This window comes from Grus americana, chromosome 2 (genome assembly GCF_028858705.1).
Source record: "Grus americana isolate bGruAme1 chromosome 2, bGruAme1.mat, whole genome shotgun sequence".
Lineage (NCBI taxonomy): Eukaryota > Metazoa > Chordata > Aves > Gruiformes > Gruidae > Grus > Grus americana.
Window position 1 is genome coordinate 166,007,880 of NC_072853.1, and position 24,241 is coordinate 166,032,120.

Consider the following 24,241-nt stretch of genomic DNA (forward strand, 5'->3'; position numbering starts at 1 on the left):
GGTTGCCTCCACTGGAGCTGTGCCAGTAGCATCTTGGATTTCCAGATGGAATAGCTGTCAGATTTTCCAATCAAGCAATCACTGAATTAAGAACAGTAATTTGATTTTAAGTTTGGTCTTGGTAAATTCCAAGGACATCATTTTAGAAGCTGGGCATGGGAAATAACCTTGGATGTAGGGATCGTAAGATGATCTAGTCTACAGTAAATAGAGGAATTAAAAATATCTCTGTAACGCACTTATTTGGAACTAGCAAAGTTGTATGAATTATGAGAACTGATTCATGAAGAACAGATTAACAACTTCTTCAAGATTAGTGTGAAGATACCAGGTACCACACTGAAAGTGTTCAGAAATCTATACCTTACCCAGAAGAAGAACAGGAAGGAAAGGATCAGCAAGGTCAGCTAAGAAAAAAATAATTATATATATATATATATATAACTACCTTTTTAAATCAGTTAAAGGACAGAGCACAAATAAGGAATGGAAAAAAGAACAACTCTGCTGGAAAGCTGTGTCTCTGGGCTCAGGAACTCTACTAATAGAGCAAGATTTGCCAAAATTCAGGCTGGATCCAAGCTCATGAAGGAGGTTAAGACATCTAGCAAGGGAGCCTCTAGCACCAGAAGTATATGTAGACAAGGAAAGCGGGGCCATGATGCAAAGAGTGTGGTTTTCATCTTTCGGAGCTCTTCATATCACACTTCTGAAGAAAACAAGCCAATGCTCCTAGAAAGTGTTCTTCTACAAGCTAACTTGTTCAGTTTGGTTCTCATGCTCACCCTAGGCAGAGGTTTTGCCCTTCAGTACAAAGCAATGGATGTTACACAAGGAGGCTGAGTGACTCCCAGGTTCACACATTATGTTTCATCCTAGGCAACCGTTCAGTGAGAGCTTTCAGTTTCTTGTTTGAATTTCCCTCAGGGCAATGGTACTTCTTACACAAAGTCTAGTTGTTACTCCTGCTCAGTTGTATCTTTAATCAACAGTAATGTGAAAAAAAAGGTGATATAGGGTTAAAGCGCAGAAGAGGTTTGGAAGATGCATTTTCCAGTTATGGTTCTATGGTGTACTTCCTCAGTCGTGTTAAACAAGAGCCCAATGGGTCTCACCATTTCTGCCTTTGAAGTGACCAGTAAATCTCTCGGTGGCGAGGGAGCCTATTCTTCTCTGCTCTCCTTTCTTGCATTTACCCTTTTGCAAAATCTGAGTAATGGCCCCTCTGGCAGCAATGAGCTTGGGCAACAGTCCAAATGCCTGTCCCCCTTTCCATGGTACCCAAGTACCTCACAGCCTGTGATATGAAAATAATTTATATGAGATAGGATACCTTTCTTATCCCTAATTACGGAGAGGATGTGACATGCAGAGAGGGTTGGTGATAGTGAGGACTCCCCCATGTCAATCTGCAGAGGATGGTGCCATTTCCCAAAAAAGTTAATTCCCACTGTCCAAGCCATGGGATTTTCTCCTATGAATATGACTGTTTCTCAGAAGTCCTAAAAGAGGCCAATCCTTGTGTTTTCACCTGAAAAGTCCCACACAACCCTCCATTATTCCTGTTAACAGCTTTCCTCGCTCAGAGACAGACCTTTGGGCTAAGTTGCAAGCACAAAGAACTGCTGCAAGCACCCAAGCACCTTGTTGCATCCAGCAGAGGATAAAGTTCTCCTGGTCCCAGATGAGAAGATCCTTCCACAGGAAGCTAAGAAGAGCTCTTCCTTCAAACACTGTGATAAGACCCTTTGTTAATTTCTGCCTTTCACTGTTTCATTTATAATCTGCTACAATTTTTCCTAACAGCTTCTGCTATCAGACATTCATTGTTTGAAATAATGATCTCAGTCCTACCCTGTATTATTCCTGCAACCTGCACAGAGGTACAGAAAAAAAGTCGTATAACTGAGCCATCAAATAAGTATTACCATAGTTTTTCTGCCACAAAGGAGAGTTGCCATCTACAAAGGAGAATGAGGTAAATTTGTCTCCAATTTCCTTGTAGGGTCACTCCCCAGCAATGTATACCACAGAACGCAGACATGGCAGAGGAAGCAGAATGAAACCCAGTAAGTTTGTACCTCAGCAAGACCCACAACTGGCAGTCATGTGAATCTCAATGCTGTGATGTCATGCTCTTACTCAGGCCACACTGGGAGCAGGTCAGCCACAAACCACCTCCAGCATGGAAGATACGTAACCACATTCATAGCTGAGTCCAGAATAAAAAGCTCAGAGGTGTGACCGGTGCACCAGGCTGCATATAGATGCACCCACTCTAAACAGGCGTGGTTAGATTCTAGGGTTGGGTGAATCCACTGAAAGAATGAAAGGGCAAATCTTTGCATCAAACTATATTGTCCCACATCACTTCCTGGGTTATGTTTTTAATTGCATGCATCTTTGAAGTTTTCTTCTGGTCCACAATCAGATAAGAAACAGCTACAACAAATTTAGGTGTTCTTCCCACATAACCCTTTCAAGCAGAAGAGAAGAAAGGAAGATGAGAAAGGAAGTAATATTTAAAATAATATTTAAAAAAAACCCCACAAAACCTAGCAGCAAGGACAGAAATGTATTTCACCAGCAGACACAAACTACCTGATACCAATCTGAAATCAGTCGAAATCATATGTGTTGTGCAGTTCCTCATGAAGTCATATTTGCAAATTATCTCAGCAAAGCCATGGCTTGTATAGATGTGGAAGAAAAGCTCTGTCCCAGCAGAGGTAGAAACTACAGATTCTTAGAGTGGAGCTACAGACTCCAAAAGACTGGAAGGATTGCTGTATGCTTGTCTTGTTCTTACATCCTTTTTCTTAACAACCATTCCTGGTCAAAATCAGGGAAAGAATACTAGCCCAAGTGAACTTTTCCCCAAAGCATCCAAACATATGCCCTTAACATTGACCTTTAAAAAACCCACTTAAGTTCTGTTTCAGACCCATATAGACCAAGGTTGGAAGTAAATCCATGTCACTATGAAATTTTTTTTATATCTACAGCAGAAAGATATATAATCAGATAATCCCTGACCTGTGACATCAATCTTGAAGGTCAGTTTCTGGCCAGCAGCCTCGCAGGTGTACTCCCCAGCATCTTTCTTCTCCACCTGACCCACCACCAGACGACGAGATTTGCCCTGCGACTCCACCTTGAACTTCTTGCTCGAGGTGATCAGTTTCCCCTCCTTGTACCATTTCACATCGGTCTTCTCCTGGGCCACCTCGCAGCTCAGGGTGGCATCTTCTGATAGGGCAGCTTTCACCTCCTTCTGGACCTTGTCCTTGTTTGCAAACACAACTTCTGGCTCTGAAAAGAGAGACAGACGTTAATCAGCCCGCTTGCAAGAGGATCAGGAGGCAGAGAGTGACTTGGAAAGCTGAATCCATTCTACCACTCTACAGACCCAGCACGGCAATGCGTCTGGAAGGAGTCTCCACGACACCTTCTTTCCCTAGCTGCCATTTACCTGACACCTTAGAGACCTTCACATACATCAAGCCTTACTGCCCTATTCTCCCCTCAGGCTGAAACGAGCCCTTCCAGGAGAAAGAAAAAGAGGGCAGACATTGGGCAGACACCCAAATGCTCTCCACCGTGACCCTGCTCTGACATGCACTGACAATCAGATGTGGTGCAGGTTTGTTCCCATTGCACCAACAGGTCAGGATGGAGATGTGCAATTACTATTTTTCACAGCCCTTTTCCTACAGCAGTGGGTTGCTCCCAAAGTTTTTCCAAGGATGCAGCTCCCCATCCTAAAGATTTTATCATGTTTTACATAGAAGATATGTAATAATTATAACATTCATTTTTCTTAATAGGAAGTCTGGGCCAAAGAATCTTCTCTCACCTGTGACATCAAGCTTGAAGGTCAGTTTCTGGCCAGCAGCCTCGCAGGTGTACTCCCCAGCATCTTTCTTCTCCACCTGACCCACCACCAGACGACGAGATTTGCCCTGCGACTCCACCTTGAACTTCTTGCTCGAGGTGATCAGTTTCCCCTCCTTGTACCATTTCACATCGGTCTTCTCCTGGGCCACCTCGCAGCTCAGGGTGGCATCTTCTGATGGTGCAGCTTTCACCTCTTTCTTCACTTTGTCCTTGTTGATAAATGCATCCTCTGCCTCTGAAATAGAGAAACATTAGGGAAAAATACGTAAGATATAAACAGTTTATGACAAGAAGATATTACATGTATTTTGTGTAGGTGTTCTACAGGGTCGTTTCTTGTAAGCAACATTGTTTTGCAGTTGTTTTTATCACACAGAACAACGCACTCTCAAAACATAGTCCGTATAATTTTCATACCTCTCTGACTAGTATTCACAAAAAGCTCAACTGCCTCATTTTCAATTTTCTTATCATAAAGACAAAGATAAATTCCCCCCTTTGTGTCTTTGATATTTGTATGCTGCAAATTTCAAACTAGCTAAATAGAGCACAGTTATGAGTTGCCACTTTCACTATCACATTATTTACAGGAATTTACCAGCATCTTGGTATTTTAGATTAAGACTGGGTGTTGTTCAGAAAATATCTTGTAACTCAATCCCAAAGAAATGACAAAGATACAGTTCTTAACACGGAAAAGTACTTGGCCTATATTATACACAAAACTGGCCTATAAAATTTGAAGTCTATTTTTCTTTCCTTGGAAATCTCTAATTTTTCAGGAAACTGGCCATAAGGCATTTTATCTTAAAAGTTAACACAAGCAACAAGAATGAAGTGCTTAAAGTTACTTTCCTCCACAATACCACTTAGAACTTCAATCTCAACAAGTGGAGCTGGCATCAAAAGGCTACGTTGTGTAATTAGTAGTTAGTTAGGTATATGCATTGAAAAGATTCAACTTTCACCTTGCTACATAGGACTGACTGATAAACTGCATCTTTTACCGATTACTTTGATGATTGCTTTAGCTGGTTCTCCTTTTACCAACAACTGGTGTGGTCGCCGTTAGCTTTTATATTAGTGTAAATTTGAGATGTGGGAGGGCAAATAGACCCTAAATAAATGGGCTGCCACCTTTTTTCCCACTGATTTACCCTAAGAAATAACTGCAGAATAAGTGTCAAGTATTTCTGGTATGCCTCCATGATGGATATCACATAGCAACAACTATCCAGCATTTAGCATAGGTGGCCTATGCCTGTTTATGTTCCAGGTATGCACTTGAGCATGATTTCACTGCTACAGAAGCACAAGCTCCAAAGACAAATGTAGAAGTAGCAAGTGTATGGGGTTGCCATTGCCCTTCAGTTGCAGTGTAAGCATGGAAGAGAATTCATCCACCCAGCTTTAGGCATCGGGGTCACCTGGTTAAGGAAACCTGGGAGGCTCTTGGTTCTCCCTGGCAATCATGGTGAACCCCTTCCATAACCTGTGCTACTGCCTTCCTCCCCCCCAGTCACTCTCTGCAGCCTCCTAGTGCCATCCTTTCCTCCTCCTTGATGACTTTCTCCTCTGCATACTATGTGCCTCATGTCTGTATTCTGAGTGGCAGCAGCTGCCTGGGAGCATAAGGAGTAGGGGTAAGTTCAGGTCAAGTTCCTACCCTGCTGACCGTGGCACTACATGCAATCCTGGGAGCCACATCATACAGGCTTGCCATCAATATTGCGCAGTCTATGGAAAGAGAGAGGTCCTGCAGGGAGCAAGCCAAAGCAGGAACCCAGCTTATATGCTCTAAATTTGAGCTCCTCTGTTTATATTGACTGTAGAAGGGGTGTAAGGAGGTGTCATTGTCATTAAGGTGTCATTAACAAGGCAGCATACATGGCCTATGCTGGGTGATGCAAAACTCCTCAAAGGCATACGTCAGCCCACTGCAGATTAAGCAGCATTTTGATATCAAAAAGAGCTCGAGCATACACCATGGTTTGCATTCAAAACTAGTTGCAAAAATATAAACATTTCAACTTCCTTCTACAACTTGGACAGTGAATATGCAGGGTGCACTAAACAAATGAGTTTAACACAAACCAGTCTGTGTCAGTGGGTGCTGTATGTAAAATTTCAAGTTAGCAGGGCAGGCGTATTCCAAATGGGTTACTCACTTGTCCTACTCCATTCTTGCCCTTTAATATAAACCTCTTTTATACTGATAGGAAATGTGACTAATACTTTTAATCAGCTTACAAAGTGATTTATACTAGCTAGTAGTTTGCCTTAGAAACTTATTTTAAAGTTAAACGAGTATTCAGTGCAGATGACATTTCCAATCTCAGCTGAAACCAGTTAGTGAAGTTCCACTAAAACTGAGGAAAAGCATTTTCAGGACATGGGTCTTTCACCAGCTTCAAACAAGGATTTCTCTACATACCATGAATCTTGAAATAATGAGATTTCAGAATCACCTCTTTTGGCTACATATCTAGCCCAGTGCCAAGGTGTGCAGCACCTGCTTCTTTTTATATTAAGCCAAAAAGCTATAGCTGCATCCCAGTACACAACACTGAGCATCTAACCTTCAAGCTGTCCTTAAATAGGGAAGGTTTTGTGCTACCAGCGGAGCCCTGGAGTACAGGAACCCTGAAATGCTTTCTGAGTCCGATGGTAACAGGATAAATTAAGAAACAGAAAGCCCCTGTGCTTTGGGATAATCTAGTAAGATGAGGATTTCTGCAGCAAAAGAGCCAACCACTCAGAGTACTCATAATCCCCCCTGACTTTCACACTAGATCATTTTCCAGTGAGTGTTGGACTTGCAAGTCATGTTACAGTGGTACATACGAGAAATACAGCAACGGTAGCCAGGCAAGCACTCTCTGCTTACGACAAAGGGGGAAAGGTGTTACATTACCCTGTGCAGCCGTGAAGTCATCCGGTTTGAAAGAGAACTGAAAATCTTTGCTCTCTGAGGCAGACAGCTAAGAATAGCCCTCAGCTAGAGAAATTCAAGTGTAAAAGCACTGCATTTCTGTGTTTTCTGACTACACCTGTGCAGTAATGTATGAACTGGTTTCAGCAGCTGAGCATGAACTTGGTTTATACCAATGGTCTATCAATGCTCATGTTGCATTTTCTCTGAAAGATGCCTCTCAAACCTAGCCTTACTGTAATCCATCCTTCACTGAAACTAGCAGTTCCCTGAGCCAAAAGCATGACTACACAATTAATGAAAAAGAGCCAAAGTGCCCCAAACTCACACCCTGTGTACCCCATGCAGAGTAGTCACACATAACAGTTGATGGCTTACAATATACGCTATGGGGAGTAGCAAAGCTTTATGCCATAGCAGCAGCTGCACATAGAAGATGGAGGGAGCAGGGTACCCCAAGACAGCAGGAGAGCAGTAAAGACTGCAACCTTTACAAGGGAACAGCACTCGAGCTATGCCCTGCAAGGACTTCAGGTCTCCAGCATGGCTGCGAGCAGGAAAGTCAATAGACTCCCAATGCAGTTGCTCTTCTACATAGCTGATACAGTGCCAGACATCTGCCAGCATTACAGTCCCAATGTGTTTGATGCCGTAAGAAAGCAGAGGAGAAAATAGATTCCTTGTTTTGATCAGCCTCATGTTCACAAGCCTTGGTTCCCATGGGGGACTTCAACCACCCTGATATCTGTTGGAGGGACAACACAGCAGGGCACAAGCAATCCAGCAGGTTCTTGGAATGCGTTGATGATAACTTCCTCCTCCAAGTGATAGAGGAGTGAATGAGGAGAGGTGCCATGCTGGACCTTGTTCTCACCAACAAGGAGGGGCTGGTGGGGAATGTCAAGCTCAAGGGCAGCCTTGGCTGCAGTGACCATGAGATGGCAGAGTTCAAGATCCTCAGGGCAGCGAGGAGGGCACACAGCAAACTCACTGCCCTGGACTTCAGGAGAGCAGACTTTGGCCTCTTCAGGGACCTGCTTGGTAGAGTACCATAGGACAAAGCCCCGGAAGGAAGAGGGGTCCAAGACAGCTGGTTGGTATTCAAGGGTCACGTCCTCCAAGCTCAAGAGCAACACATCCCAGCAAAGAGGAAGTCTGGCAAAAATGCCCGGAGGCCTGCATGGATGAACAAGGAGCTCCTGGGCAAACTCAAACACAAAAAGGAAGCCTACAGAGGGTGGAAGCAAGGGCAGGTAGCCTGGGAGGAATACAGAGACATTTTCCGAGCAGCCAGGGATCAGGTTAGGAAAGTTAAAGCCCTGGTAGAGATTAATCTTTCCAGGGACATCAAGGGCAACAAGTAAGGTTTCTATAGGTATGTCAGTGATAAAAGGAAGAGTAGGGAAAACATGGGCCCTCTCCAGAAGGAAATGGGAGACCTGGTTACCTGGGGTATGGAGAAGGCTGAGGTACTCAACGACTCTGGATTGAGAGCAGCCCTGAGGAGAAGGACTTGGGGGTGTTGGTTGATGAGAAGCTCAACATGAGCTGGCAATGTGTGCTTGCAGCCCAGAAAGCCAACTGTATCCTGGGCTGCATCAAAAGAAGTGTGACCAGCAGGTCAAGGGAAGTGATTCTCCCCCTTTACTTTGCTTTCATGAGACCCCCACCTGGAGTACTGCATCCAGCTCTGGGGTCTTCAGTACAAGACCTGTTGGAGTGAGTCCCGAGGAGGCCATGAAGATGATCTGAGGGCTGGAGCACCTCTCCTGTGAGGACAGGCTGAGAGAGTTGGGGGTTGTTCAGTTTGCAGAAGAGAAGGCTCCGGGGAGACCTTCCAGCAGCCTTCCAGCACCTAAAGAGGGCCTACAAGAGATCTGGAAAGGGACTGTTTCCTAAGGCATGGAGTGGTAGGGCAAGGGGGAATGGCCTGAAGCTGAAGGAGGGGAGAATTAGATTAGATGTTAGGAAGAAATTCTTTACTGTGAGGGTGGTGAGGCACTGGAAGAAGTTGCCCAGAGAAGTTGTGGATGCTCCAGCCCTGCAAGTGTTCAAGGCCAGGCTGGATGGGACTTTGGGCAACCTGGTCTCATGGAGTGTGTCCCTGCTCATAGCAGGCGGGTTGGAACTAGATGATGTTTAATATTCCTTCCAACCCAATCATTCTATGATTGTCATAGCTTTACAAATCACAACCAATGACAGATGAAGGAAGTGGTAGAGGAAGAGCTGGATGAAAGGTTGTTAAATACAAATCATAATATCTGTACTTACCTGTATCCATTTCTGTTCATCATCCACAAAAGATTTATGGTGCATAGAGTTATGAGGCTGTGCTCACATATGTGTTTGCACAGCCAGACTGTGGAATAATTGAAGCAATTCTCTGTTTTGGGAGGGAAGACATTGAGTAGAGAAAAGATGAAATAAAGAGGGAAGAAAACAGTGACTTCTGTGGAAGACTAGCAACAACAAGAGGAGGAATACCTATACCAATGATCAAATTGGAAGAGGTCCTTTAACACAGTGCCTGCTAACAAAAAATCTTGATTCACTATCTGAGCCTAAGGAGACGTACGTGGAGTTGAGGGGCTGATATCAGGATACCTACACATAACCTGTAGATCTCCCCGGTCCTATATAACCTCACTCAAACGGTAGCTTAGAACAACATCAGAAAGTATAAAGTATTTGAACAGCATTTCTAATATTTTCATAGAAAATGGGAGAAAACACACAGGCACAAAGAAAAGGCAATGAAATATGTCTCCCACCTGTGACGACAAGCTTGAAGGTCAGTTTCTGGCCAGCAGCCTCGCAGGTGTACTCCCCAGCATCTTTCTTCTCCACCTGACCCACCACCAGACGACGAGATTTGCCCTGCGACTCCACCTTGAACTTCTTGCTCGAGGTGATCAGTTTCCCCTCCTTGTACCATTTCACATCGGTCTTCTCCTGGGCCACCTCGCAGCTCAGGGTGGCATCTTCTGATAGGGCAGCTTTCACCTCCTTCTGGACCTTGTCCTTGTTTGTAAACACAACTTCTGGCTCTGAAAAGAGAGACAGACGTTAATCAGCCCGCTTGCAAGAGGATCAGGAGGCAGAGAGTGACTTGGAAAGCTGAATCCATTCTACCACTCTACAGACCCAGCACGGCAATGCGTCTGGAAGGAGTCTCCATGACACCTTCTTTCCCTAGCTGCCATTTACCTGACACCTTAGAGACCTTCACATACATCAAGCCTTACTGCCCTATTCTCCCCTCAGGCTGAAACGAGCCCTTCCAGGAGAAAGAAAAAGAGGGCAGACATTGGGCAGACACCCAAATGCTCTCCACCGTGACCCTGCTCTGACATGCACTGACAATCAGATGTGGTGCAGGTTTGTTCCCATTGCACCAACAGGTCAGGATGGAGATGTGCAATTACTATTTTTCACAGCCCTTTTCCTACAGCAGTGGGTTGCTCCCAAAGTTTTTCCAAGGATGCAGCTCCCCATCCTAAAGATTTTATCATGTTTTACATAGAAGATATGTAATAATTATAACATTCATTTTTCTTAATAGGAAGTCTGGGCCAAAGAATCTTCTCTCACCTGTGACATCAAGCTTGAAGGTCAGTTTCTGGCCAGCAGCCTCGCAGGTGTACTCCCCAGCATCTTTCTTCTCCACCTGACCCACCACCAGACGACGAGATTTGCCCTGCGACTCCACCTTGAACTTCTTGCTCGAGGTGATCAGTTTCCCCTCCTTGTACCATTTCACATCGGTCTTCTCCTGGGCCACCTCGCAGCTCAGGGTGGCATCTTCTGATAGGGCAGCTTTCACCTCCTTCTGGACCTTGTCCTTGTTTGTAAACATGTCTTCTGTCTCTGTAAGAAAGCCACAATAGTCACACAGAACTTTTTGTAGTTGTCTTCTCTAATGATTAATCAATTTGGCCCTGTTTCAGTATACTTGCCCCTTACAGGTACCATCATGACAGCCCATTAAGACAAGAAAGCACCGTCATCTCTATTTTACTGATAGAAGGTGAAGAGGTATATGGGAATTCTGGGATAAAATTAAAAAATTATTTGAGGACATATTTGAACCTGGGACTAAGAGCACCAACACACATTGCCTGAACTCTCCTCCCTCTTCTCTTTTTCTCTTCCTATAACTCTCCAAGCTTCCAGTGAATTCAAAGGGAACAGCCCTCGTATCCTCATATCCAGGAACCACTGCTCTTTTTCTGCCTGTTTGGGTCACTCAAATTAATTCATTCTCAATCTGATCAGAGGTCTTCACCCACCTCCCCCTTACCTTTTATCTACCCCAGCGCTTTTGTTATGTGATTCTGCAAGGGATTTTCTGCAGACACCTCAGCTAATTGTGAGAGGTGTGGAAGTTATCATCCCTGCCCATTATTTTTTTGTGGTTACAACTATTCATGGATGCAACAGTGTGTGTATAAAATGATTTTCAGCCAACTGTCATATCAACAAGTCCTACGGCTGAAATATTTCACCCCAGAGAGGTGGTGAGATGATTTTCCAAATGTAAGATACCAACCAAAATGGAATATTCCTTTATCCTTAGCATGTCTAGCATTTTCTCACCTCTGACTTTGACTTGGAATGTTGTTCTGTCATCCTTTGTTTCACAGGTATAGCTCCCTTGGTCTTGCTGTGTCACCTTCTTGATGATGAGCTTGCGATGTGTCCCCTGGGAGATGATTGTTGTCCTCTGGTCCTGCTTCACCTCAGTTTGATCCTTCTTCCATACAACAGCTCCACTCACAGCTGACACCTCACACACCAGCTCAAGGTCTTCAGAAGGACTGACTGATATTTCTGGAGTTGTTTTGGGCTTGTTGACAAAATTAACAGGTTCATCTGAAAAGAAAAAGAGAAAGCAGTCTATACCTTGGTTCAGGCTTATCAGGACAATGTTAAGATACAGTAATGATTGATCATTATTTCATCATTAGTCACACTTGTGTGATCAAGCTTGACCTCTGGAGGTGTAAATGTACATACCTGTGCAATGTGACTATGACAGAGTGTTAACAGTTATGGCAAGAAACTGTGGTTATGAGTCAGAAAAGGCCCTCCTGAGATACAGCAGCATTATCTCTACCAGGGAACTCATTGTCCAAGTTTTAAATCATCCAGAGAGTTAGTCCATAACAGTCTCCAGTTTGGGAAATGAGTATTGATGAATCCTTTATACTGTATCAGCCAACTAGGTCTACACTGCGGCATTAATACTAGCCTTATTAAGTCCTAGATAGACGTGGATCTATGCCTATCTGGACTTGCAACCAAAATCTACCTAACTGATGTACATCCATTTTCTGCCTTCCTTTCAGAAGTCAGGCAAGAAAGCTGCTGCAGAGCACAGACGCAGTGGTTTCTGTTACCGGAGTTGTATGTGCACAGAGCCATGAGCAGAACCTGGCCCAACATCATGAGACCATAAAGCCTGACGTGTGCTTTAATTCACTGCTCCTGTCTCACACCCATGAATGTTGATGCCCGACTTTCCGATTGATGGTGCAAACTCCTCCTCTGATCTTCAGATAATTGCTCTCAGTTACAGTGCAATCACATTAACCTCTCCTATATCCTTCTGGATCTTTTAAACCAAGATGACATGCCCTCTAGTTGTAGACATTTTAATCACCACTCCTTGTTTCTGATTTCAAGCAAGCTCTAGGGAGTATGCATCAATGCCTGAGTTCACAAACAGCTTTGAAAAGATCCAAGAAGTCTCAGAAAAATCTTGTTAGAAGTGATGAGGAGCCTTCTTTTACATGTTTCTGAGTCCATTCTGCAGCCCCATGTTCACATGATGATCAGTCCCACTGGACTAATTCTTCCCCAGACCAGATCAGGGTACATATGGGATAATCTCATTGATAAGATATTCTCCAGCTGCAAGAGGACTAAGTTAATATATGAGTCAATAGTGTCACATCCTTCTGCTGAGACTGATCTTCACAGTAGAGAACTCACAACTGCTCACAATTCATATAGCTCAAGCAGTAGACATTCTTGCTTGTATGCCGCAACCATACAGCATTTTTATCAACTCAATTTTTTTTCTAAGTGTATTTGTAAAGGTAAAAGCAAAGACAACTAAGTAAGTGGAGACAGGCACCTTGCGTGTAAAATGTGAGCAAACCTATCCAACACCCTGTCCCCAAGCTAATGAGCATGTCAGATATTTCATACCCTTCATTCCATCAAGCCAGCCCTTGCCTGAAGAGCAAGCTGATGGCTGTCAGTTATAACCAACCTTAGCTTAGTATTGCATTTCTTTTAGCAGCAACTGTCGCTTTCACTCACTGAGTATCCCAAGGACAATTGCTATGCTACACCCATACCAGGAACGTCTGTGGCATCAGCGAACAAATATTTCATTAAAAATCATAATCATTAGGACTGATACATTTCTAAAAAATCAGATGATCAAGAAAGGGTAGTCCCTCCAGAATTCTGCTGTTCAAGATTAATGGGGTAACTCATTACCGTAAAGACAGATTGCTTCCTTGCCCTAAGACCATCTCTTGACTGTGCAGTGCTTCTTAGTGTTCTCGAACTTTTTATGATGACATGTGAAACAAGGGGAAAATTGCGCTAGCTAAGGTTTTGTTAACAGGCTGTAACTCAATCCTTGTTCATCAAAAAAGTTCCTGGAGATACACAGTTACGTAGTAGATACCAGTTTTCTTTGTCTGAGCCACGTGATGTTTTGTCATGGGAGTTACAGGTGAGATTCACCTAAGCTACACACGGTCATCAAAAAGTTAGGTATCCAGTCTCAGGTAACCATGCAGACTTCCTCTGTACTTGATGTTCAGATAAAGGTAGCTCCAGAAAACTTTTTAAATCTGTCTTAGATAGCTCTCATCGGACAGTTCAAATCACATGGTATGAATTGCCCTTTGAGGTCAGTTGGCTGTTTTAGATCAATTTTTCAATGTGTAAAGTCAGGGACTCTGAATTACGCTCAGAGTGAAATTGCACAGTGTTGGATTCTCAACCAACGAGAACTGGAGGCAGGGTGCAGCGTGAATACCTGAACAAACACCAGCTGTAAACTGGAAAGTAATCACTCTAGCTTAGTAAACCCTGTGGCAATCCCTCAACTCCAGTGCTGTGCTAGATTAATCAGCTCTGCTGGTTTTAGTTAGATGATGGACAGCATCATAGTAACATGGATACTTACAGGTGACAAGTGCTCAGCTGTTACTTCTTTTAAATTGCATTGTACTGCAGCATGTAGACATGCCATGAGAAGCTCTCAGTAGAATTTCAATTTGTAACTTAGGACTGGGTTAAAAATTAGGCTCAAGACATAAGCCAGAAAACCACTTTTAGAAGAAAGGCTCCCATCAGGCTACACAAATTGAGTCAGTTGAATTTCACAGATATTGAATTTCATAGATAAATTCTTGTGTCATTTTATACTCTGGCGCCATCCTAGACTGGAACGCATCAGTGACAAGCACTTCTCTTTTGGGCTTGACCTGACAGCCACGTGCTTTAGCACGTGCTTTATGCTGATGGGCATGTGCCATGAACTAATGGCTTCACTTACAGTACCGCGGCGAGAGATCACAGTGTCCTTTGGGAATGGCAGGAGATACTTGACTCTCAAAATCAGGAGTTAAACTTGTCAAAGGAGGACACAGGGCTGTCCTAGCAAGGCTTTAGGACCACCTCTGTCAGGAGGTTCAAAGACGATGAGCTAAAAGAATAAAGGCCAGGCGTGGCTCTCAGCCTGTTCAGCCAGTAGGGTGTTTGAGTCATGACTCCAGCCCTAGTAAAAGCATGTGCTGACTTCAATACGTAACAGCTTCGTTACACTATTTGCCCATATTGTGGATTTCCATAAGGACCACAGTAAGGGTGAGAGTCTCTGAAACAGTGCTGTGCAATCTTGGCCCAAAAAATCTGGCAAATTTCAAGGTAAGACAAGTATAATGAAGGAAGTCCTGAATTTCTACACAGACTCTGATCCCGTACTTCCACCACAAACTTACCTGAGACTTTTAAATCAAAAATAAGAGTATCGTCTCCAATTTTGCACGTGTATATTCCTTCATCTTCTTTTGTCACAGCTGAAGCCACAAGCTTATGCAGTTTTCCTTTATCTTCCATGGTGAATTTCTTGCTGGCTGTGATTTCTTTGCCACTTTTGTACCACTTAACCATGACGTTGGCCTCGGAGGTCTCAGAAACAAATTCAGCCTGTTTTCCAGCGATGGCCCTGATAACACCTCCACTTTTCTCTTTGTTTATGAAGTTTGGAAGTGCTGAAACAAAATACAGGTACACAGCACTGGTAAAGAATTGTGTGGACATCGGTAAACACATACACTTACATCTACATTAGGTATTCATTTATCATAAAACTAAATATGCATGCTTAATTATGGATCTAATTACTTGATTCTAATGCAGAAGCAGCCAAATTTCCAGCCTTTATAAACCATATACTCGATTATCACATGTCCAAAAACCAGAGCACATATACAACTCAGGAGGCTGAGTCCAGGGGAGAGGAAGCCCTGGGCAATAGGGCTTTAAGAAAATATCTGGGAGAGGTGAGGAAAGAAATGAAACAAGAAAACTGGAGGGAAAGCAATGAATGTTATTCAGTCATTGTATTGTAACCACCTGGCAAATAAATCAACTCTAAAAGAGGTTAAAATATAAACTAGTTCAAGTTATATTAAATTAAAAATCTATACAGATATCACATAGGACGGAAATGAAATTTCTTCCTGGAAATTAACTGGAGCATAAAAGATAAACAGTAAATCTGGCACCATATTAACATGTAGTGGAATAATTGAGTCACCAATTGTCTCAAAGCAAAGATTCAAAACGCCACCAATATCCTAGCTAAAAATGTGAGCCTAAAACCACAGTTCCATCTTACTCTAGAGAATGGAATTCGTTTTCAAACATCTTGTTAACATATTATTTTAAAACACCACACACAAACAAGTCACTTTGTTGGGACTGTGCAGTCAAAGCTACTGAAATCAAAGCCTTGATTATGTATGCAGTTTTTCCTTAATTTCAAGAACATACTTGCACAATACAAATTAACAACTGCTTTTGCCAGGCATTCTGCAGAGAGTTATTAGCTTTCACTGCTGATATTGTAACAAGCGATACAGTCCATGATCTGGACCAGCTAACTGTGACTCCCTCAGACTTTTGCTCCCAAGGTGTTACTATCAGTGCTACGTCCTGGTGCAACACATGGGAGTTCTCCTTTAGTGCATAGACACTACCCACAAGGATGGATATTGCATTTTTTCCTTGCTTTTAAGTACATTATATGTCTTCAAGTCTGCAGCAGTGCTTTTAATTACAGACAAATATTTGGTAGAGAACCAAATCTGTGGTAGTGCTTTTAATTACAAATATTTGGTAGGGAACCAATATTCACCAGCTTGTACAGCGGCAGAGTCTGGAGATCTAAAAATGAAGAGTCAGTTGACTTGCCAAGCAGAACACAGGTAAGAAAGAAAAATAAACCCTTGGTCCCAAATCTCCCCCAACCTAAGACTAAGAAATACCCTACAGCAAATAAACAGGGAAAGGGAAGGACATGATGGTGCAGCCAAGGGCCCTCTCCAGTTCTGGTCCTCAAGGGACTCCATTCAATCACCAGCTCGTGGCAAGGACAGGAGCTTGCATTTGACCTCTCCAGTTCCCTACCAGCCCTGTTTTCTAGGGTTCATTAAGAAGCAATATCTATGTGTAAAGAAGTCATACCAGAAGCATTCAAACCAGAGAAAACCCTCCTTTTTTATTGTTTTTTTTCTTGGAACCTCTGATTCCTTTTGTTTCTCTAATGACTTATAACAGTGGAGCTTTCCCTTCAGCAGGGAAACACCGCAGTCCTTCTCCTCTACCCAGCCCCCAACACCCATGAAGCCTGCAGGGGCCAAACACTGCCGAGACCTCTACTTCTCCACCAGCATTACTGAAGGTCAGTCCACAGGTCACAAAATTTGGGAGGAAGAAGAGGGAGATGGGTTCATTCACGCACCTTTCACTTCCTTAGAAAACCAGAGTGAAAAATACAGCCACGGCAGTCTGAAGGAGACTTCTTAGACGTCCTGTTTCGATGCAGGAGGTCATGTGTCAGGGGATGCCTGGCACGTGGAGTGATAAATGGCAAGTGCATTTTCTAGAGGGGCTTTTTTGGGCAGGAGGCCCAATGAGCGACACACCTCTGGCCGTGGCTCAGCACGGTGGCCTCCCAGCAGCCGCGTGATGCCCATGTGCCAGACGCAGCTGACCCGTACATCAAATGATTCACCAGCTAGCTGTGTCTGGTTTACAGGAGGAACAGATAAAAGGTGGCGATGCTGAAAGGTAAAATACTGGGATGGCATTTGTGAGCCTCATCCTACAAGGATGAGATATGTCAAAGCTGATTCTCCATGAATCAGGCTACAAACGGCAGATGTTTAAGTTACAGCTTGTCAACCAGGTTTTAAAATAATAGTGTTGATTGCTCCTCTGATAGTCACATTACGGTGGAAAGCGCATGGAAATGTCCATCAGCTAATTCAATTAAATCTGTGGGTAGATCTGCCAGTGAGAAAAATGATACTAAAGAGGCAGAGAGAGAGAAGAAAACCAAAATTAAGAGCAGCTGCCAAGTATAGACAGCAACTTCCTCCCTCCATAAATATAGTCATATTTTTTAATTTTTTTTTCAGCTTTCTTCATGCTTCTTTTGAGTTTACTCTTTGAGAATAACCAAGCAAGTTGTCAAACGCAACACACACACATCACTCTGGGGCTTTGTTTTTTCTACAGAGACCAAGGAGGGCGACAAACCAGCAGAATAAGATGTTGAAGCACCTCATACGTACTCAGTGTAGAAACAGTGCAATCATTGCTGGGAAGAAGGTGAGGGATGAGTTACGGGACAGAACACAGAAATCAAATGGCTTTACAAAGTGAACTTGCCAGTTCAAAGCAAAACAGCTACAGAGCTCAACCCAGACAATGTCTGACAACAGGTTAGACTGTCTTGGAGTCCGGTTTTACACTCTGAACCTTAGTAGACAACTGGATGATACCCATGAGGAATGATCTGGGGATACACTGGGGCTTTTCAGCCAAAACCTGGTCCCATTCAAGGCAGAGGAAACTCTCCTATGAACTAGTTCATAAAAGCTTGCACAGATGGGAAGGGCTTGTGAGAGGGAAGCTTAATGCTGTTGGTTTCAGAGTAAAGGTTCAAGACTCCATGTCTTGCTCTGGGAGTGGATGTGCCCACCAGCTAGGTAGCAGGCAATCAGGAGGGAAGGGACTGACATAAAAACAAGAACATGTGAACAACAGGGCTGTTATAAAACAGTACTGGTTCATATCTAACAAACGGGACATAGTAAAAGAAAATGACGTTTTGCTGTTTGTTCTGTACAGCCCTCCATATGAGTACCTTGCAAACAGAAATGAGTCAAGCCATCCAGTGTGTCCTGGAAAGGTCAGTTCTTACCCACCAGGGTATTGACAGAGAACAAAAACCAGACAAAGAAGAAAAAAAATCCCACAATGACAAGATGGTCTTGGTCCGTCAGAACCTTAATCAGAGCTGAACTAGCTGATCAGTGATTTGTCTGACATCAGATAGCAAGCATAGGGCAGACATGGAATCATGTGCATCATGTCCTGTCCCTGTGGCTGAAGTTCTTCATCACAAGAGCACCTTTTCACTACCCACCATTCGATCTCATGAAATAACAAGACATCGATTTGAGTGAAAGCACAGTTTCTACCACTGAGATGGTGTTAGATCCCAAGTTTACTCCCAACTTCTCTACTCTGGGACTACAGACACTGTCAACGTTAGGTGTTGATAGGGAGTTACCACAACTCCCTGCACTGCCTCTGGAGCACTCCCTTTCTGTCCCTTGATGACTCTATTGGCTTCGGGCAGGAGCAGGCCAGGCAGTCACATACCTTTCACTGAAAGTTGATAGACCATTTTATCCCCTTCACAAATGCACTCATAAACTCCAGCATCCTCTGCTGCAGTATTGTGAATTTTCAGGATGTGCTTCTTCCCCACAGTTTGAAGTTCATATTTTTCACTGGCCTTGAGCTCTTTTCCATCCTTCATCCACTTCACAGTAGCCTCTGCATCTGAAAGCTCAGCCTGAAGTTTGGCTTCCTCCCGCAGCCGAACAGAGACCTTTTCTATATCTCTGCTCTTGTTGGTAAATCTCACTGCAGCACCTGTCAGGAACAAAGCTTTTGTTATTTCAAGTTATATCGAGCTAATATGTCCCTGAAATGTGTCTGCTGTAGACTCCGAGATGTTTGAAAAACCATTAGGTCTTGTTCCTGCCCTCACACTCATGCCAACACCAAGCAATTTTTTCCAGTTCAGAAGACTTGATATGGTTTTATTGACAGAGTCACTGCAGGGGAGGGAAAATGCACATTTTTCTATGGATTAATAATAAATATTCTAAACATGCTTCTGCAGAGATTTTCACGCCAAGTCAAACACATCCTTCCAGAATGAATGCCTATGCATTACCCTTTGCCATGCAGTGTGGGTAGATACAGATGTTATCCTCATTTCATAGAGGAAAGCCAGAGGACCCAACTCTCAATGCTAAATCAAGTTACATGATATTAACTTTTAGATCGCACACATCTGTGGTACACTAAAAAAAATCCAAGAAAAAAACCAAACTCTGTTAGTAATTAGTGCTCCTTTATATTTGAATGACTCCACTACAGTCAGAAAGACTAGCCAAACCTGGAGCTGAAATTACTGGTCTAAGGTGACTCAGTGGTAGATCTGGTGACAGAATCTGCTCACTGATGGTTGTGAACTACAGAAATTCATGAGCTGATGTTAAGCAGTCTAGTTCAGATACCAAGCAGCTGGCTAGATCCACAGCTTCACTCTGAACCCTATGCTATCATGGTTAGGTCATTACCAGAAACCACATTATGATGCAATTTCAGATGCTACCTACGGTCCGGGCATTAATGAAAGCCTCTAGACCTACTTCTAATCATCAAGTCACAGCAACCACCCCTTGACTGGAAGAAGAAAGGATAATGATCAAAGTAAATACCTTTCACTCTCATCTTGGTGCTGGTGTCAACATTATTGGCAACAAATTTTATTTCTGCTCCATCATCATTCTTGGTGACCTTCTTTATGATCAGGGTATGAGTAGTTTGAGTTCTCTTAATGATATAGGTCTCACTTTCCTGTAAGACTTTACCATTAAGGTACCAAGTGCCAGAACATGTCGTTGTAAGGTCAATAGTAAACAGGGCATCCCCTCCAGGTACAGCTTCAACGGTTGTCAGGGGGGTTTTCACAGCCAGGACTGGCTCTGGGGAAGTAAAACAACACGTATCTCTGAGATCAAAGGACACAAGACTGCCATGCTGGACAATAATCTTTCCTAAGAACAAAGTTTTTGGGGTAAACAAGACATGAGAGTAAAATCCTTCAGCCCTATACAATTTGCATGCACTGAAGGCAATGCATGGTTGGTCAACAGGATTTGATTTCTACAGCTGCAGGTAACTGACCTCTGGCATTAGGGTAAGTCCCTCTGAGGGAAAGAGCAACAGGTATATTTTACTTATTTTTTCCTGAAGATATTTAAAAGCATTACAAGCCTGAAACACCTAGGTTCCCTAGCAAGTGTGCTATTTATTTAATAACCATTGTTATTCTTAGTTTTCAGAAGGATCCTAAGGAGGCCACCCAGCCTACTAGCCACTTGTAGATATGCTAGAAAAACACAGGCACGTTCAGACAGCTAAGGAAAAGGATGACACAATAACAAGACATAGTACAATCAAAGCCTGTGCAGATATTTTCCAGTGCAACAAATCAAAGGAAGACACAATCTCACTGCTCATAATAATTCTATGGGCACATTGGCACCCTAGAAATAAAGTAAAATCCCCGTATTTGTCCTAGTAACTCTAAGATTAAAGAGAGACTGACTGGAACCTGGTTTTCATGACAGTATGTTCACCACATAAATATTCTGTAGATACAGTTTTGATATTTAAATACTGAAAATTATATCATAAGTCTACCTCAACTTTTCTTTTCATACCAGGTTTAGGAGCAGCCCTTACAGGCTTAAGATCCATTGTAGAGAGCTCTGCCTCTCACACAGCCTGATGTCAGATATTGGAATACAAGCATACCCACAGCTCTATCACAGAAACCCAACCACCACCACGTTGGCAACGGTCAGTGGTTGAAATGAGAAAGGTTTTGCTGCGCTATTACTGTATCATCCTCAAAGTCATGGGAAAATGTCTTTAGAGCACCCACAGCACAGACGGACCCATTTTATGATGGTTTTGTGCTCACCGAGGTGCATGCTCCCTGGGAACTCCAGGTAGGGGCTCTGTCCATAGGCGTTGACTGCAGACACTCTGAACTGATAGTCAGACTCTTCTGACAGGTTGCTCACCGTGAACTCTGGGACAGGGACATGAGACTCATGGCACCTCACCCAGGTAAAGCCAGTTAGTTTCTTGCGTTCCACAATGTAGCCATCAATTGGAATGGGGCGGTCCATCTTTGGAGGGGACCATGCTAGTGTCACTGAGGTTTCTGTTTTATTTTTCACCACGGGGTCAGCTGGGGGTTGGGTGGGAGGTTTTCTGGGAGCTGTACAAGGGAAAAAAGAAAAAAAAAAAAAACAAAAAACAGAGCAAGAAGTTTATGTCAGAGTGGAAAAGCCACTGTGCCTCACTGAAAAAGCTTACACTGGACTAAAAACTACTCTTGCTTAACAAACCTCCATAAAATATTGATGTGAGATGGAAAAGCAAGAGAATGGATAGAAAATGCTTCTGGGCTGCATTACACAAAGATGTGTAATACTCCTACCTCCACAGCTAAACATATGTGATTTCTACACAATATTACAACTGTCTGCACAGTCTCTACAATGGAACAATTCATAGGCGTGAGTTTTCAGTGCTAGATACAGACCCACACCACTTCCTATTCTGCTCCTGCAGACTAACACTAGGCTTGTTATTTTCACTCAGAAGATGAGTAAAACCACCATCAGAGGTTGTTCGAAATTCTGTGCACCAAATTCTTGATCCACTTCCTTGATATGAATCCAGGCTAAATAAAAATAAAAATACCTCAATGGGATTACTCTGGCAAGGTAGCACAATTTTGCCCTGCTTACTAGGCATCATTGCACAGGGATATTTGCACTAGTATTTTAAGTCTGCTGGTATTTATCTTTTGTCAGGATTTCAACCATACGTGTCCCTGCACTCAGGAACGTAGGTGTGCCTGAGAGAACCAACGCATGGCAATGTACTATTGCATCAAGGAAGAGTGCGGTGATATTTCGCAATCTTTTACACACAGATGTGGCATCCTGTGCAGCAATGTAAATCCACCCCATAAAAAGCAGCCTGTGCCAGCAGACTACGTCCCTCATTTATTCTGAAGAACCTGTTCCAATCTTAAATATTCCAGCCCAGATTCTCAACAGATTTCAACAATGAGCACCTAAACATTGTACAACTGGGACATTTCAGACATAAAAGATAGATATGAATAAACAGGTTTTAAAGTTACAGACATCTCAGTTGCTTGATGCATGGGCTTGGCTATTCCTCGGGTCGGTACTGGGACCAGCACTGTTTAACATCTTTGTCAGCGACATGGACAGTGGGATCGAGTGCACCCTCAGCAAGTTTGCCAACGACACCAAGCTGTGTGGTGTGGTCGACATGCTGGAGGGAAGGGATGCCATCCAGAGGGACCTTGACAGACTTAAGAGGTGGGCCCGTGCAAACTGCATTAAGTTCAACAAGGCCAAGTACAAGGTCCTGCACATGGGTCAGCGCAATCCCAAGCACGACTATAGGCTGGGTGAGGAATGGATTGAAAGCAGCCCCAAGGAGGAGGACTTGGGGGTATTGATTGATGAGAAGCTCAACATGAGCCAGCAGTGTGCGCTTGCAGCCCAGAAAGCCAACTGTGTCCTGGGCTGCATCAAAAGAGGTGTGACCAGCAGGTCGAGGGAGGTGATCCTGCCCCTCTACTCCACTCTGGTGAGACCCCACCTGGAGTACTGCGTCCAGCTCTGGGGGCCCCAGTACAGGAGAGACATGGAGCTGTTGGAGCGAGTCCAGAGGAGGCCACAAAGCTGATCAGAGGGATGGAGCACCTCTCCTATGAGGACAGGCTGAGAGAGTTGGGATTGTTCAGCCTGGAGAAAAGGTGGCTCCGGGGAGATCTAAGTGCGGCTTACCAGTACCTGAAGGGGCCTACAGGAAAGATGGTGAGGGGCTGTTTATCAGGGAGTGTAGTGACAGGACAAGGGGTAATGGGTTTAAACTGAAGGAGGGTCGATTTAGATTAGATGTTAGAAAAAATTCTTTACTGTGAAGGCACTGGAGCAGGTTGCCCAGAGAAGCTGTGGCTGCCACATCCTTGGAAGTGTTTAAGACCAGGTTGGATGGGGCTTTGGGCAATGTGGTCTAGTGGAGGGTGTCCCTGCCCGCAGCAGGGGGGTTGGAACTAGATGGTCTTTAAGGTCCCTTCCAACCCAAACCATTCTATGATTCTCAGCAGATGTTTTCATCTGGGTATCTGTCCTCTGTCCTGCTTCTGAATTTTATGCTATTCCCACTCAGAAGGTCCTTTGTAACTTGGGCCCCCAAGAGTGATAGCTGTCATTGGGGGTCTCTGTTTTAGCAATTTATGCACAGCCAGGTTTTGGAATTGGGAAATTAACCTCAAAAGAAAATGACAAAGAAATGTCCCCACCCTGAGGCCCTACAATCAAGGGGATGTGGCTGTTTTACAGTAGCTGAGGTCACAAATGTATCCCTGCAGGTATTCGCATAATGAAGATTTACATTCACCCTTTCCTTGAAACCTTTAGAGAAGGCTAAAATCCCATCAGTTACTCACTATGTTCTGCCACTGATACAGTCAAGAGGCAAGGAATTACCTGATACGCTCTAGTTACACATCTACTGACACAGTAAAAGATTCATTTCATTTCGGCTGTCTGAAAGGTGTCTGGTTTAAGTCAGTCAACCAGACTCTGACTGTAATCCCACGGAGCACAGCACACTCAGGAGCAATTCATCCCAGCTTAAAGGTGTGTGAGACAGGTGAAATGCATCTCACATTGTATATACTCAGGTATTCATGACTATAGAGGGAGCCTATACGATGAGCCTAGACTAAAAACCAAACTCTGGGAAAACTGATCTGCTCCCTGCCTCAGTTTACCCATCTGTAAAACGGGCACAGTAACAATGTACGATACCAAGTAAATACGTAAACATTGCTTGCCTGATAAATGCTATTAAAACAGCAAGCACCAATCTCCTCCAGCTAAT

General features: G+C 43.6%; 1 protein-coding gene across 19 annotated transcripts in view; it reads right to left on the minus strand.

Moving 5' to 3' along the window:
* The window catches only part of OBSCN (obscurin, cytoskeletal calmodulin and titin-interacting RhoGEF), a 199,853-nt gene that overhangs the window by 151,978 nt on the left and 23,634 nt on the right, over positions 1–24,241 (minus strand). For 18 of the 19 annotated variants that reach the window (XM_054814826.1, XM_054814834.1, XM_054814843.1 and 15 more), the window contains exons 5-13: positions 21,222–21,524; positions 19,951–20,217; positions 18,818–19,093; positions 14,860–15,132; positions 11,429–11,704; positions 10,424–10,699; positions 9,604–9,879; positions 3,857–4,132; positions 3,037–3,312 (exon numbers count right to left, since the gene is read on the minus strand). In XM_054814826.1, coding sequence (XP_054670801.1) covers positions 3,037–3,312; positions 3,857–4,132; positions 9,604–9,879; positions 10,424–10,699; positions 11,429–11,704; positions 14,860–15,132; positions 18,818–19,093; positions 19,951–20,217; positions 21,222–21,524 — 2,499 coding nt within the window. The remainder of the gene's footprint in view (positions 1–3,036; positions 3,313–3,856; positions 4,133–9,603; positions 9,880–10,423; positions 10,700–11,428; positions 11,705–14,859; positions 15,133–18,817; positions 19,094–19,950; positions 20,218–21,221; positions 21,525–24,241) is intronic. The other variant, XM_054814829.1, reaches the window with a different exon arrangement.